Source organism: Aspergillus piperis (assembly GCF_003184755.1).
Source record: "Aspergillus piperis CBS 112811 unplaced genomic scaffold BO85scaffold_6, whole genome shotgun sequence".
NCBI classification, from domain to species: Eukaryota; Fungi; Ascomycota; class Eurotiomycetes; order Eurotiales; family Aspergillaceae; genus Aspergillus; species Aspergillus piperis.
The window spans coordinates 172,639-184,945 of NW_020291596.1; the positions used below are offsets into that span (position 1 = coordinate 172,639).

At 47.4% G+C, this 12,307-nt stretch overlaps 4 protein-coding genes and 1 non-coding gene across 5 annotated transcripts; 2 read left to right on the top strand and 3 right to left on the bottom strand.

Annotated features, from left to right (window-relative positions):
• Window positions 1-103: 103 nt before the first annotated feature.
• On the bottom strand, window positions 104-175 carry BO85DRAFT_t121. The gene has a single exon. It is a non-coding gene; the product is annotated as a tRNA-Arg (tRNA).
• Window positions 176-1,950: 1,775 nt separating this feature from the next.
• On the bottom strand, window positions 1,951-4,743 carry BO85DRAFT_511382 (uncharacterized protein; the record flags this gene model as incomplete). Its single annotated transcript, XM_025664591.1, has 5 exons — window positions 1,951-2,986; window positions 3,073-3,185; window positions 3,239-3,769; window positions 3,876-4,507; window positions 4,557-4,743. 5 exons carry the CDS (start codon window positions 4,741-4,743, stop codon window positions 1,951-1,953), a joined length of 2,499 nt encoding a protein of 832 aa, XP_025516855.1.
• Window positions 4,744-5,437: 694 nt separating this feature from the next.
• Window positions 5,438-7,277, top strand: BO85DRAFT_458139 (FAD/NAD(P)-binding domain-containing protein; the record flags this gene model as incomplete). Its single annotated transcript, XM_025661562.1, has 3 exons — window positions 5,438-5,557; window positions 5,617-6,431; window positions 6,482-7,277. The coding sequence occupies 3 exons, from the start codon at window positions 5,438-5,440 to the stop codon at window positions 7,275-7,277; spliced, it is 1,731 nt and encodes a 576-aa protein (XP_025516856.1).
• Window positions 7,278-8,091: 814 nt separating this feature from the next.
• Window positions 8,092-10,070, bottom strand: BO85DRAFT_486557 (MFS general substrate transporter; the record flags this gene model as incomplete). Its single annotated transcript, XM_025663396.1, has 8 exons — window positions 8,092-8,177; window positions 8,233-8,353; window positions 8,408-8,565; window positions 8,636-8,875; window positions 8,940-9,541; window positions 9,609-9,703; window positions 9,759-9,962; window positions 10,017-10,070. 8 exons carry the CDS (start codon window positions 10,068-10,070, stop codon window positions 8,092-8,094), a joined length of 1,560 nt encoding a protein of 519 aa, XP_025516857.1.
• Window positions 10,071-10,488: 418 nt separating this feature from the next.
• On the top strand, window positions 10,489-11,712 carry BO85DRAFT_458141 (leucoanthocyanidin dioxygenase; the record flags this gene model as incomplete). Its single annotated transcript, XM_025661563.1, has 6 exons — window positions 10,489-10,525; window positions 10,586-10,791; window positions 10,847-11,000; window positions 11,056-11,367; window positions 11,434-11,575; window positions 11,631-11,712. 6 exons carry the CDS (start codon window positions 10,489-10,491, stop codon window positions 11,710-11,712), a joined length of 933 nt encoding a protein of 310 aa, XP_025516858.1.
• Between the last annotated feature and the right edge of the window lie 595 nt (window positions 11,713-12,307).

Consider the following 12,307-nt stretch of genomic DNA (forward strand, 5'->3'; position numbering starts at 1 on the left):
AAAAAGTGGGTACCAAAGAAAAAAGCGACAAGATAAAAACGGCTCACTTCAGTCACTATAACGGGTAGCCGAGCTAGCCACAAAACAAAGAAGCAAAAAAGAATGACCTACGCAGGATTCGAACCTGCAATCTCTTGATCCGTAGTCAAGCGCCTTACCATTGGGCCAGCAGGCCAATTGTTGGAGATATATTACAAGTAAATTTTATATAGACCAAGATAAAGCGTTGCCAGTCGCTGTCGCCATCAATGGCCACTCATGTTGGGGGGGGGGCGGTGTTCTTCAGTGGGTATCGTGGTGGTCTCTTACTGTCCAACCCAACGTGGTAAGGCCTTGAAAGCATGCTTATACTTCTAGAATTACCGATCTCAAGTCTGGCCACTTCAATCAATAGTATATGATAGTTCCTGGTAAAGAGCAACTCTACCCATCTAATAACTGCTAACATGAGGGCCCTTTACTACGGAAAGACGGTACCATCCCAGACCCGCAACTGGGCTCCCATGGACTCGCGCGGGGCACCATCAATAAGCTTGAAAATGCCACCAACACTCTCCTCAACTGTCTGAAAAGCCTTCTCCAGCCCGACATTGGTGCGCTCGCATTGCCCACTAATAATGCTTAGCCTCTGCGAGAGCCCCTGTCAAAACCCAGCGAGTATTCCCGGGTTGAACATCAGGTTAATTGCGCTGATGTTTCACAGTAAGCGAAAAGAGAAATTAGCAATTCTAAATTTCCTATCACCAATGGTGACAAATTAGTCACAATGTCCTCTGAATGTAGAGACTATCCCCTCTTTTGGCGACTCGCCAGGAAGAATTATCTGCGTTGGTAAGGCACTTTACAATGGTTTTTCGAACATCTGTATCAGTTTGCCTATCTCCACATCTTCAGGGGGGAGAACCTGTACCTAAACGACACCGCAAAGTCCAGAAATACGGTAGATAAACTGTTTTAGCTACGTCAGTGGATCTACCATCTATTCGCGCAGGCTGGGAACGTGTACCCAGAATAGATTTAGTTTTCCGCTCCAAATTAGTGTTGTCTTGCGTCGCCCTGACGGCGTATTTTGCGTGGTCAGTATGCCGCAGATCCTCCAATCATATTCGCACTCGATGTCGCATTTACCAATGGATGTATTCCATGGATGGGTTCCGATGTAGTCATCTAGCGGATGCTTGCTTGAATAGCTCAGATATGAACTAAGCAATTCTGCTGTGGTATGCCCACCCAACAGCTTTCTTGCCCCTGTATTGCTGCAAAGTAATTGTACCTGTAATTCCTTTCGCAGAAACAACACGCGTATCAGATACTTCCTGCGCTTTCTCTACTTAGCACTAGGCTATACAATTGCTTGAACCGAAGGCTTTACTCATATGCCTTGTGATACAATTTATCTTTAAGTCTGCGAGCCAAATAGGTGAGGTTATAGTCATGGTCTTGGCATTGGCTTGAGCTTGAACATGTTTAGAATGCACAATGATAGATCTGGTCAGTCCCAGAAGTCGACTTCCATAAGGGACTTAGTTATTAGATCAGTCAAGCCTCCTTATGCAGCCTTCCAAGGTTAGTCTGAGCACATACGACCATAGGGTGTGGAAAACAGGGCTTCCCGTCCGCTCAGCCGTACTTAAGCCACACGCCGGGAGGTTAGTAGTTGGGTGGGTGACCACCAGCGAATCCCTTCTGTTGTATGTTTTTTGTCTTCTTCTCTTGTTTTATTTCCTTGACATGAGAGGGTAAACGACCAAAGTCTAGAATCCGACTCTTCGTGATGGCTGATCGTTTTGAAGAATCCATATGCATACACAAGAATATGGAAAGGATCGGCCGGAACACGCTTGAGAAGCAACTGATATTCATTTATTTGGCCATTTCCTTCTAATAGTTAGGCCAGATAGCTTTGATCATCAGTAGAGAAGAAATAAGTGTTGAGGTCATGATACTGAATCAGGGCCTGGTTGATAGCGCCATCAGTAGCTTCATGGCCTCATATGCCGCAGTCCAACGCACACTCCTCAAATACCGGGCGACTTCAACAGTAAGACCATGCGTACAGCACTTTCCCAAAGTGCGGCGAATATTCGCTGGGGATACGGACCCCATTAGCGAGACCATATGGTTCATCAACACTCTAGACTGTGTCTGGGGCATGTCTCTCTGAGGATGTCTACATATCTCACGGGCATCTGATATCTCGCCACCGAAGCAATGAAACGCCCAGCACGTCAGCGTCCCTATAACCAAGCACCACGGGTAGTGGAATACACCGTTTACATCCCAGTTTCTCAAATTGAGAATCCCTTCACGTATCATCTGCGCCGCATGCCATGCTGCCTGCTCTGCGGCTGTCCCATTTGTGCTGACCCAATTCCTGATCCAGTCCTCAGATATATGGCGATCTTCTGGCATCACTATATGTCCAAAGATAGCCTTAGCCCCGGCAGCAGCTTGCAGGTGACGGACTTCACAGTTGATTACAATATGTGCGGTATGATACAGTGCCAGAGTAGCAACATTCTCTTGCCTGTGATTGCTCCTGTCTCCCATGCTCTGAAATTGGCACATGGTGTAGGCGTCGTAGTGTGCTTTCCACGTCTCCAGGGCATGGGCCATCCTCCTTCGCCATGGTCTCCATTGTTCCCCGCCGTGGTCTATATCGCTTAGGCATATAGACTTGTTGTCGAAATGCGCAATATCATTACACATGGACATAATGCCATGAAGAACCAGCGTAAGTGATAAACTGTCCATTGGGAGGCTTTGAAATTTATCTCCGTCTTGGATGAGGTCTTTGATCATGCTATTGAAGTATGCTGGCTCAGTGTGAGATTTCCGGATATGTTCCCAGGCTGTCTCGCTGGGCGCTTCCCACAACTCTTGGGAACATGGAAGCGGGACTTGGATGTTGTGTGTGGACATGTTAGGCATCACAGAGTAGCAGAATACGTTTTGCGTGTCCCACATGAAGACGAAGAGAATTAGTCTGGGAGAAGACGGTTAGGAAAAGAAGGGAAGAATGGAAAAAGGAAGAAGTCTCGCACTAGAAGAAAAGTAGTTTAAATTAGATACCTTTTATATTGCTCGGCGTAGGCAAAGCCCTTCCAGTCCAGGTCGGGTTGGACTAGGTGACTAGGGAGCAGTATTCCCCCGCGAACATGGTATCGGGATACCCGCCGAATGGCCTAAACTTACACATGAGCAAATGAGAGGTTTCAACAACCGGGTGCATACTCACACCAAACAGAAGGGTATGAATCAACATAGCATTTTCGCGCTGATACGGGCCAGCTCGATACATGCCATAGCATTCAAGAATAAGAAAAGCCTGTAGCATCGATAGATCGGGCATCGGAACGCTCATCAGTCCGCTAAGGATATACGGCACCAGGGCATCGTATAGATACACGGACAGTTGATGAGTGTCTTTGTTCTTGTATGTCTGACCTAAAATGATTATGGAGAGTAGAAAGACAGGGTCTCCTCCTTCTATGTCAAGAGTCGCCAAATGGACCATCGGGTAGGAGGAATTGAAAAAGCGGCAGAATAGACTGATATAGTCTTGCATATTGTCTATTGACAAGAGCGCTGTATTGCCATCGATGATGGTGCCTTCTGGTGTCACTGGACGTATTTCTGATAGAAGCCTGAGAATCTCGTCTCGTTTGGAAACGGAAAGGGCGATCCTGCCACCTGGGAGAGTGACACCTTGGGCCTCCTCATTCCCATCATTCTGCAGGAACACGTCGTGTATAAGGGGCTCGAGACACTGTTGTCGAGTGGTCAGCATCCACAGCACGTTATGCCCACATCGCCACAATGGTCAGCCTAGGGCGGCGGAAGAATATGCTTTCTAGACGTAGGTATATTCTTACCATCGGATCGCGTCGAAATGGGGTGATATTAGTGGTGTTCTGCACAATGCATGCCGGCCGACTATCATGTCTTGGGATGGCCGTTTCTGGACCACTGGACAGGACTTCTGTACACTCCCGGCTAATTGGCCTGTCAGGGGTAGGGTGAAGATTCTGTACCTCCTGGTGGTGGTTCTGTTCCTCTACTTCAATCTGAGGTAGAGTCTGACCCGTGGCTAAAGGCGAGAGGGCCAAGCCCATTACATCAAAGTGCACCGCATCAAAGGAAGTGTCGTAATACATATTAATTAGTTCATCCATGTTTAAAGAGTCAGTATTCGCAATGGGCGCTGCATGCAGTTGTGGCTGAGAACTCAGGGAATGGCGTCCGGACAGCTGTTGACCCGCAACTGTATTACCACCCGTGCCTCCATCTTGAATCTGGGCGTCGATTTGACAAGAGGAACCAGGTTGTGCCGGTATCGTGAAGGGCTCGACCTTGTCTGTATCCTGCTCCAGGCCCGAAGGCCGAGGGGAGAGTGGAACCCTAGCCATACGGGAACCAGATATAGTTTTCCGGCGGGTCTGGAGTATGCCTAGCCCTGCACCACCGGCCAGACCATCCTTGACCGTATGGCGCGCTTTGTGTCTTTCTATAAGAAAAATTAGATTACGTCGCTAAATTAGACCGTTAATGCATACCCAGCAGGTCTAATCTCTTGAACGAGGCATGGCATCGACCACAGACCCAGCGGGTCTCTGAGTGGTTCAGCGAGTGTCGTTGGAGGTGAGACAACCGGGTGAAGGTCTTATCACACCCTGCCATGGAACAGCGATAATGCTTCTCTCGTGAGCAAGTAGCTTGTGGATTTTTCCTGCCCAGAGTCATGCTTGCGTCCTAATGCTCCCTCCGCTTGAGATTTTGCGGTGTGGTTGCGATCATAGAACAGAGAACTATGATAAACTCGTCGATTGCAGAAAAAGGGATGTTAGATAGTGGAGGTTGAGGTTATGCTTCACAGTTGGCTCTCTGGATGGAAGCTAATCGGCCCGTGCGCACGTCCTTTCCTCCATACAAAGGTCAAAATGGGGGTTTGGTCGTTCTGCCTATGTGTTTTGGAACAATCAGATGCGGTCTCTGTCAATAACAGAAATTATTACATAGGCAGAGTCTGAGGGACTCGAATGATCCTTCATACCTTGGAGAGGATGTTATCTGTTCCTGTGCCGAAGAAGCAAGATAAGAGCCGAAAGTGGGGATTATCCGGATGCTGTTCTATAGCCGACTGGACTACCGGATAATGCACCTAGTCAATGGGGACAATTATGCAGTTTCCCCCTTCGCACTCCCCACCCTTGCCCCACGCAAGGTTTAGATACCATAACGCTGATGAACTTATCCCCACCTAACTAGGGTCTTGGTGTAGAGTCCGAATCATAGCCCTGCGTCCTCCAGACACGGTGTAGGAAGATTGGGAAAGCAGAGATATAAGGAGAAGAGGATAACAACACTTGACGTATAGCTTTGAGTAAACATCTCTTTGGACAATTATTCGCCGCCTTTCCCAGATACAATTTCCAAGATGCCAATTGAATACCGAGCTGCAGAGGTAATTGTGGTTGGGACAGGAATAGGTGGTCTCGCAGCCACAAAAACCTATCTTGAACTGTCACCGCAAACAGATATTGTGCTTCTGGAAAAGGTAAGTCACTAAGATGGTTCTTATTTTCTGCCAAGAATAGGGTCTAATTTACAGGGTAGCGACCGACCATCGGAGGCGTCTGGTCCGAAGAAAATTGCTATGAAGGCCTGAAAACGAACAACCTCGGGGGAACATATGAATTCACCGACTTCCCCATGGGCGCCAAATATGGAATTACTGAAAACGGTCATATCCCTGGACATGTTCTGCACCGATATCTCAATGATTTCGCGGACCACTTCGACATCCGTCGACGGATCCATTTCGAAATCCAAGTTCTCGAAGTTGAAAAGCTCGATCAAGGCTGGCGCTTATTTACGACAACCAAGGATCCAGCGCAAAGCGTGATCTACTCATGTCAAAAACTTATTATGTCCACAGGATTGTCGTCGACCGCTAACCCGATCAATATCCGCGGGGTTGGGGAATTCAAAAGACCGGTCATAAACCATGTCCAACTGCGTGAGGAGGGAGCGCGTATTGCGCAGGACCCTAATATCAAGTCTGTCACCGTTGTGGGTGCTTCGAAAACAGGGTACGATGTTGTGCATCTAATGGCATCGAATGGCAAAAAGGTGGATTGGGTTATACGCGAGTCCGGAGGGGGTGCAGTTTGGATGGCATCACCATGGGCTAAGTTCGCAGGGGCCAAGACAAAACTAGAGTTTCTAGTCACCATGAGATTTTTCACATGGTTTAGTCCATGCATATTTGGTGACTTTGATGGATTCAGCTGGATCAGACGGGCATTGCATCAAACTCGCCTGGGCAGATACATCGTGCACAAGTTTTGGGAGGGAATCAGGACAGACATTATTGACCTAAATGGATATCGCAAAGAAGAATGCTTAGAGCATCTTGAACCCCTGGAAAGGTATGAACTCAGACTATTAACTCCTATAATTGTCACTAACGCCTGGAAAGTCTCTTCTGGTCTGCTCGGGTCGGAATTCTCAACTACCCATCCGATATTCACGATTATCTTCGCACCGGCCAGGTCAAGATCATACGGAAGGATATTGACCACTTATCGGGTCCCGGAATCGTCAATTTCGCAGACGGTACCGGTGTTCAAACAGACGCCTTAGTCGCCATCACCGGGTGGAAGCTCGCCCCATCGGTAAAGTATAGACCCGAGGGCCTCGATGCGAGTCTCGGCATCCCAAGCAGCAACCTGAGCGCAGAAGAAGAGAAGCTCTGGAATATACTTGACACCAAAGCAGACCAGGAGATCCTAAGCCGCTTCCCATATCTCCGCAACCCTCCGCGTGGGATTCCCTACAAACAAGACGTCAGCCCCTTCCGCCTATACCGCGGCATTGCGCCACCATCGCTTGCGTCAAAAGGTGATAATTCTATTGCATATGTTAAGATGGTCCACAGCACGAGCAACGTCATAATCGCGGAATGTCAGGCGCTGTGGACATTTGCTTATTTGAATGGAAGGATTGCCATCGATAGAGAAGACGTCTATCATCAAACAGCGCTCTTGAGTCGGTACGGAAAGCATCGTTATCCCTGTGGGTTCTCGGCATGGTATCCGGAATTTGTCTACGATGCGGTGCCATATGCAGATATGCTTCTCTCAGATCTGGGAATTAATCAGAAACGAAAGTCTACGCTAAGAAAGGAGATTTTTGAGGGTTATACGATTCATGATTATCGGGGAATCAATCAGGAGTGGAAGGAGGCCCAAAAGATCAGAACAAAGATAGCTTGAGATCGCCTTGTCGAACCATTAGAATCTAATTTTCTTTCTCTCAGAAATAAATGGCTTCAGCAACTGCTTATTTTACATATTAATCTCTAGAACTTCTATTCCTCTCGCCTTTCTTGTGTGTTCCACTGCTTTTGGTTCTCCTTTCTCTACGCAATCACTTTTGGAACTAGTGACAAGGTCGTGTTCCTGAAAAGCAAGATCTCATAACTTTCTCTCAATGAATAAATAGCCAAGATCATCCCGCAGACAACAGGCTGCGTCGGACTAGGAAGAGGTATCATTCTATCCACTTTTGAGATCTTAGACACCCAATCATGGGTGCAAATCTCTGCTGTACAAATGCTTATATAAATTACCTCTGAGCTCTACTCAGTACCAGACCTCAGGACTGTGTTTGATGTCAATATGATCCCTCAATATCGCCGTGTCTGGAAAGTTTTATAATGCACCGACCACGCTCTAGAATCCCCCTAAGATCTACCCCACCTCGTGTGTTATTTATCCCTTTTCCACGTTCATTTGAATCCACATGAATTATATCCAGGAAATAGATTGTTCGGATTAATGTTATCACGTCGTGAATCCCAGCGCGTTCTTACACCCATCGAAGCTTACGGAGACTTATATGTCTACAGACGACACCGCAAAACTGTTTGTTTGTGGGATCAGATAGCATAGTCCAGCAGACCTTCAGTTGTCAGGTCAATTGGTCATTATTTCGGGTTCGGATTACATGGCCTAGTCATGATATCATCTCTTATGTAGCTGAGACACCCCTAGTGCGTTGGCAGCATGTATATCACAATATCCTCCTTCACAAAGGGTACCTGAATGAGCGAAGTTGGAAATCCGTCAGATCTGCAAATTCCTCGTTTATGACACTTTCGCGAACAATTTGCCCTGTGACTGGTAAGAAGAGAGATCAATAATGGTTATGGGGTAAGAAGGTACGCACTTTGGGCATCTAGAGCGTCTTGCCTGTCGCGCTTCCGATTCCAATGCCAATGGATAATCCCCATGGAAGCCAACAGGATGGCTGTGCATACTAAGAATGCTAACATGGTGAACTTCGCCGTCTGTTCTTATATTAGACTAGGTAATAACAATGGTTGGGGGAAACGAAAGCGTACATAATAGTGGGGTGCTTCGTCTGCACGAAACGTCTGGGGGCCGCAAATGTTGCCAACCGCATATCCAAGCTGATAGGACGCACCAAACGCGAGCTTTTTGGTACTCCCACCGACACCAGACGTAATGAAGGCGAGGACAACCAATATGGCATTTGGGTCTAAGTATAGGAAGATTAATAAAACGATCTAATAGGGGATCATCTGGTGTAGATTCCCATCAAGACGCACATTGCATTGTGAGGATGTAGCCTCCATAACGAGCTGCATTGGCATTTTCCGGTATGGTTAACATCATGATGACGCCAACACAACCAAGAACTATTATAAATATACCACCTATAGTTCTATTGGTACACTTTATAACGACAGTGACCAGAACCGTGCCAAGAGCCGCGCATGCACCTGGAGCCATACTGAGAAGCGTGGTGGTATTATCGTCGAAGCCGAATCCCGAGATGATGGTTGGCCCTGCACAAGAGGTACAAGAGATTATCTGTCAGTCAGGAACGTCTTCTAGGAATAGTGAACATACCAAATGCTGTCAAGCCACCATTGGGAAGCCCAGTTGAAACCATCAGTAGAAAAATCAGATACAGCCGGGGATCGCAGAGGGACTCCTTCAGCTGATACCAGTTGAATGACCACATCTCAGAGCCTGTCTTGTTAGCTCGGACTCTTTCGAGGGCAATTGCCTTCTCATTGTCGGATAGCCAGCTAGCGTCAACTGGCGATGCGGCAAGAAGGAAAAAAATTATGACCCCCGTGACAAATGTGAGGCCGCCATAGAATATGAAGAGACTTTCCCATTTGAATCCAGTGGCATGGTTGATAGCCCAGGAAAAGAAACCTCCAAAAACCTGAGCCCAACCGGAAGCCGAATACCAGATTGCAACTCGGGTAACTTGTTCACTGTGACTGTACCAGGAGCTAGTAACATAGAGGATAGCGGGCGTTGTGCATACTTCAATGGATCCCAGGAGAAAGCGAACCGCCGCCAACCCTCCAAAATTGTGGCAGGCAGCGTGCAGGGTGACAACAGTCCCCCAAAGCACGCTCATGACACCAAGGTACTTAGCCATTGGCACGCGCTGCATTAGAAATGCCGCCGGGATCTCGCCAAACAGATATCCGAAGCTATATCACAAATGAGATCATGAGTCAGTGACGGCAGAGACTTTCTGATAGCGAGTGCTCTACATACTAGACGATAGATCCCAACCAGTCGTACTGGTTTCCAGTGAGGCGTGTGTCCTCTTTGATTCCCATCAATGCAGCGTATGACAAGCTATTCTTGTCCTGCGGTATGGAACATTAGGTACGACGTGGGAGGCGGTCGCAGATCTGTACTAACGAGTAGCTGGAGGGTGTAAAGGCCGAGTACCAGTGGCATTATTCGCATGTCAATCCTGCGAAGTACCTTCTTGGCTGCGGGCGACGCAACATCGATTACAATTCTTTGCTCCGCAAGAATTTTGAGGGCGTTTGATCGTCGAGCATCATCCAGCTTGATCTTGTGGTGAGCCAGGTCTGCAAAACCAATCGGACGATTGTATCCCTAAAGCAGTCAGCACGAATACTTGTTGTTTCAGTGTTTATCAAAGGTACTCACAACCCCAACTTCGACGTCCCCCATGCTAACTTCGGCTTTCTTGATGTCCGACATGTTGCGGAAGGAGTACATGGAGAATTATCGTTCCACGTCCGACGGACGCTCCCGCACACCGTGATATAAATCCCGTGGTCTCTATTCAAACCAGAGGTGTGACCCGTTGTCTGTAACTGCAGCTAAGGAACAGCGGATATTGCACCGATATGGTGATAAGAGCATCGGATATACTCAGAGAAGTGCCGATACGATATTTGACGGATGGGTACGTGGCGTTTCCGTCGGATATGGACAATCACGGCTATGTACCATTCGGTTATCAAATGGAGGCAGATGTACAGAATAGAGAGACAGATTTATAACTCATAGGACCCCTTCAGAGCAGTTGATCTCGCTCTGCTAAGTGCAAGCATTATATATATATCCCCTCACTGAAGCATAGTACAACCCAGTCTGTCAACAAAGCCTTACCAGAATGGCCGAGCGCGTGGTACCTGTTATCTCTCTCGACGGTAAGTGGGAGAACGCTGCAGAGATTAAGAGATACTAACACCGGAGACTCTCTGGAATAGACTTCGAGAGAAGAAAAGATGAGATTACCCAACAACTGGTGCATGCTGCCGAAACAGCCGGATTCTTGACACTGGTTGACCATGGACTTTCCGTTGAAGAAATCGAGCGGCAATTTGCCATATCAAAGTCCTTCTTTGACTTGCCATCGGACGTCAAGGGGAAGACTCCTCACAGTAACGTTACTAATAATGGGTGGGAATACAAGGCAAGCGTCGCGTTCCTGCAAAGGGGCGAGAGTGATATATACTGACTACACAAAGGCCCAGCGGCGTCCCAGCACTGGCTTGTATGACCAGAAGGAATCTCTCTGGCTCCAACATGGGTCTCACTGGCCAAGCGATGAGGATGTCCCAGGATTTCGGGATGCTACTACTCACTTCATGGCGAAATGTGCGATAATTTCGGAACAACTATGTACGTGCCGCTTCAACAGTACAACATGTTAGCCAAGTCTAATCAGTTCGGGTAGTTACCTGCTTTGCGACTGCACTGGGATTTCCATCCGATTACTTCTGTGTCGCAAACGATGTGACCAAGCCTGACTGTCTCACGCAGCTACGGCTGATCCATTATCCACCCACCGTAGATGCTGCTGGTACCTGGCGGGCTGGAAGTCATACCGACATCGGGTGTCTTACCCTACTATTCCAGCGAGATGGTGAAGACGGTTTGGAGATCTGTCCAGGCCGTGAATCGCATACGAGTTTCGCAATGGGTGACGTTTTCAGTCCTCTCCCTGCCAAGACCGGACAGATTGTTGTTAACATCGGTGACATGCTGAGTGAGTCAAGCATATTGCGTTGGATCATTGGCGGGGTACGCGTTCTAACATAAAATGCCTCTGTAGTGGCGTGGTCGGACGATCGCCTGAAATCGACCTTCCACCGAGTGCGAGCGATGGATGTAGGAGAATCGCCGTCACGTTACTCAATTGCATATTTTAACCAGGGAAGGCGTGATTATATTATGCAAGGCCCGCAAAAGAAATAGTAAGTTCAGACATCCTTATGTTGGGGTAGCTCGCTAATCCTGGACGTTTCTCAGCCCCCCGAAGAGTGTAGGGGAGTGGTTCAAGGAGTCAGTCGAGCGAAACTTTGCTTACCAGCAGAGTGTAACTGCAAACTGATAATTGTATGGCATCTGTGGCAGTTACTGCATTACCATGTTCTTCTAGTAGCAGACGAGGCTCCCCTTGCCCACTCTACACTTCCCCACGTATATCAGAATGATCAAATGAAACGTTATACATCAGATTGTATGCCCAGCGCATGCAATGGGCTCCTAGGAAAATAAAGTATTATCCTTCATAGTTGCTTTGGACGATGATGGCCTAGTCCGAGAGATACTCAGTGTATGTCTTCAAGGATGGCTTGATATCAAATCATTTCGAATTTCTTCGTCTACTTTGTCATCGTTTTGAGGGGCCTTTGGGCAGTCTAGCATATAGATTGTCGGAAGTCCACAAAACGTCTATTCCTGCTAATTTTATTCCATCTTTATCTTCTCTGCTTCCTTGTTCGGTCTTACTATTTATAAGTACTTTTATTTAATAAGCAGCTAATTCCCTTTATTTACTAATGTATATATCTTATTTACTTCTCTTTTTCTCAACATTTGAATCGTGGATTCGACTTCTGACCAACATCCTTCTTTCTCACTTCATGTCAACGAATATTCAAAGGCGGCCAGAGCGTAGACTTTCCTTATTCATGGTCCCATTC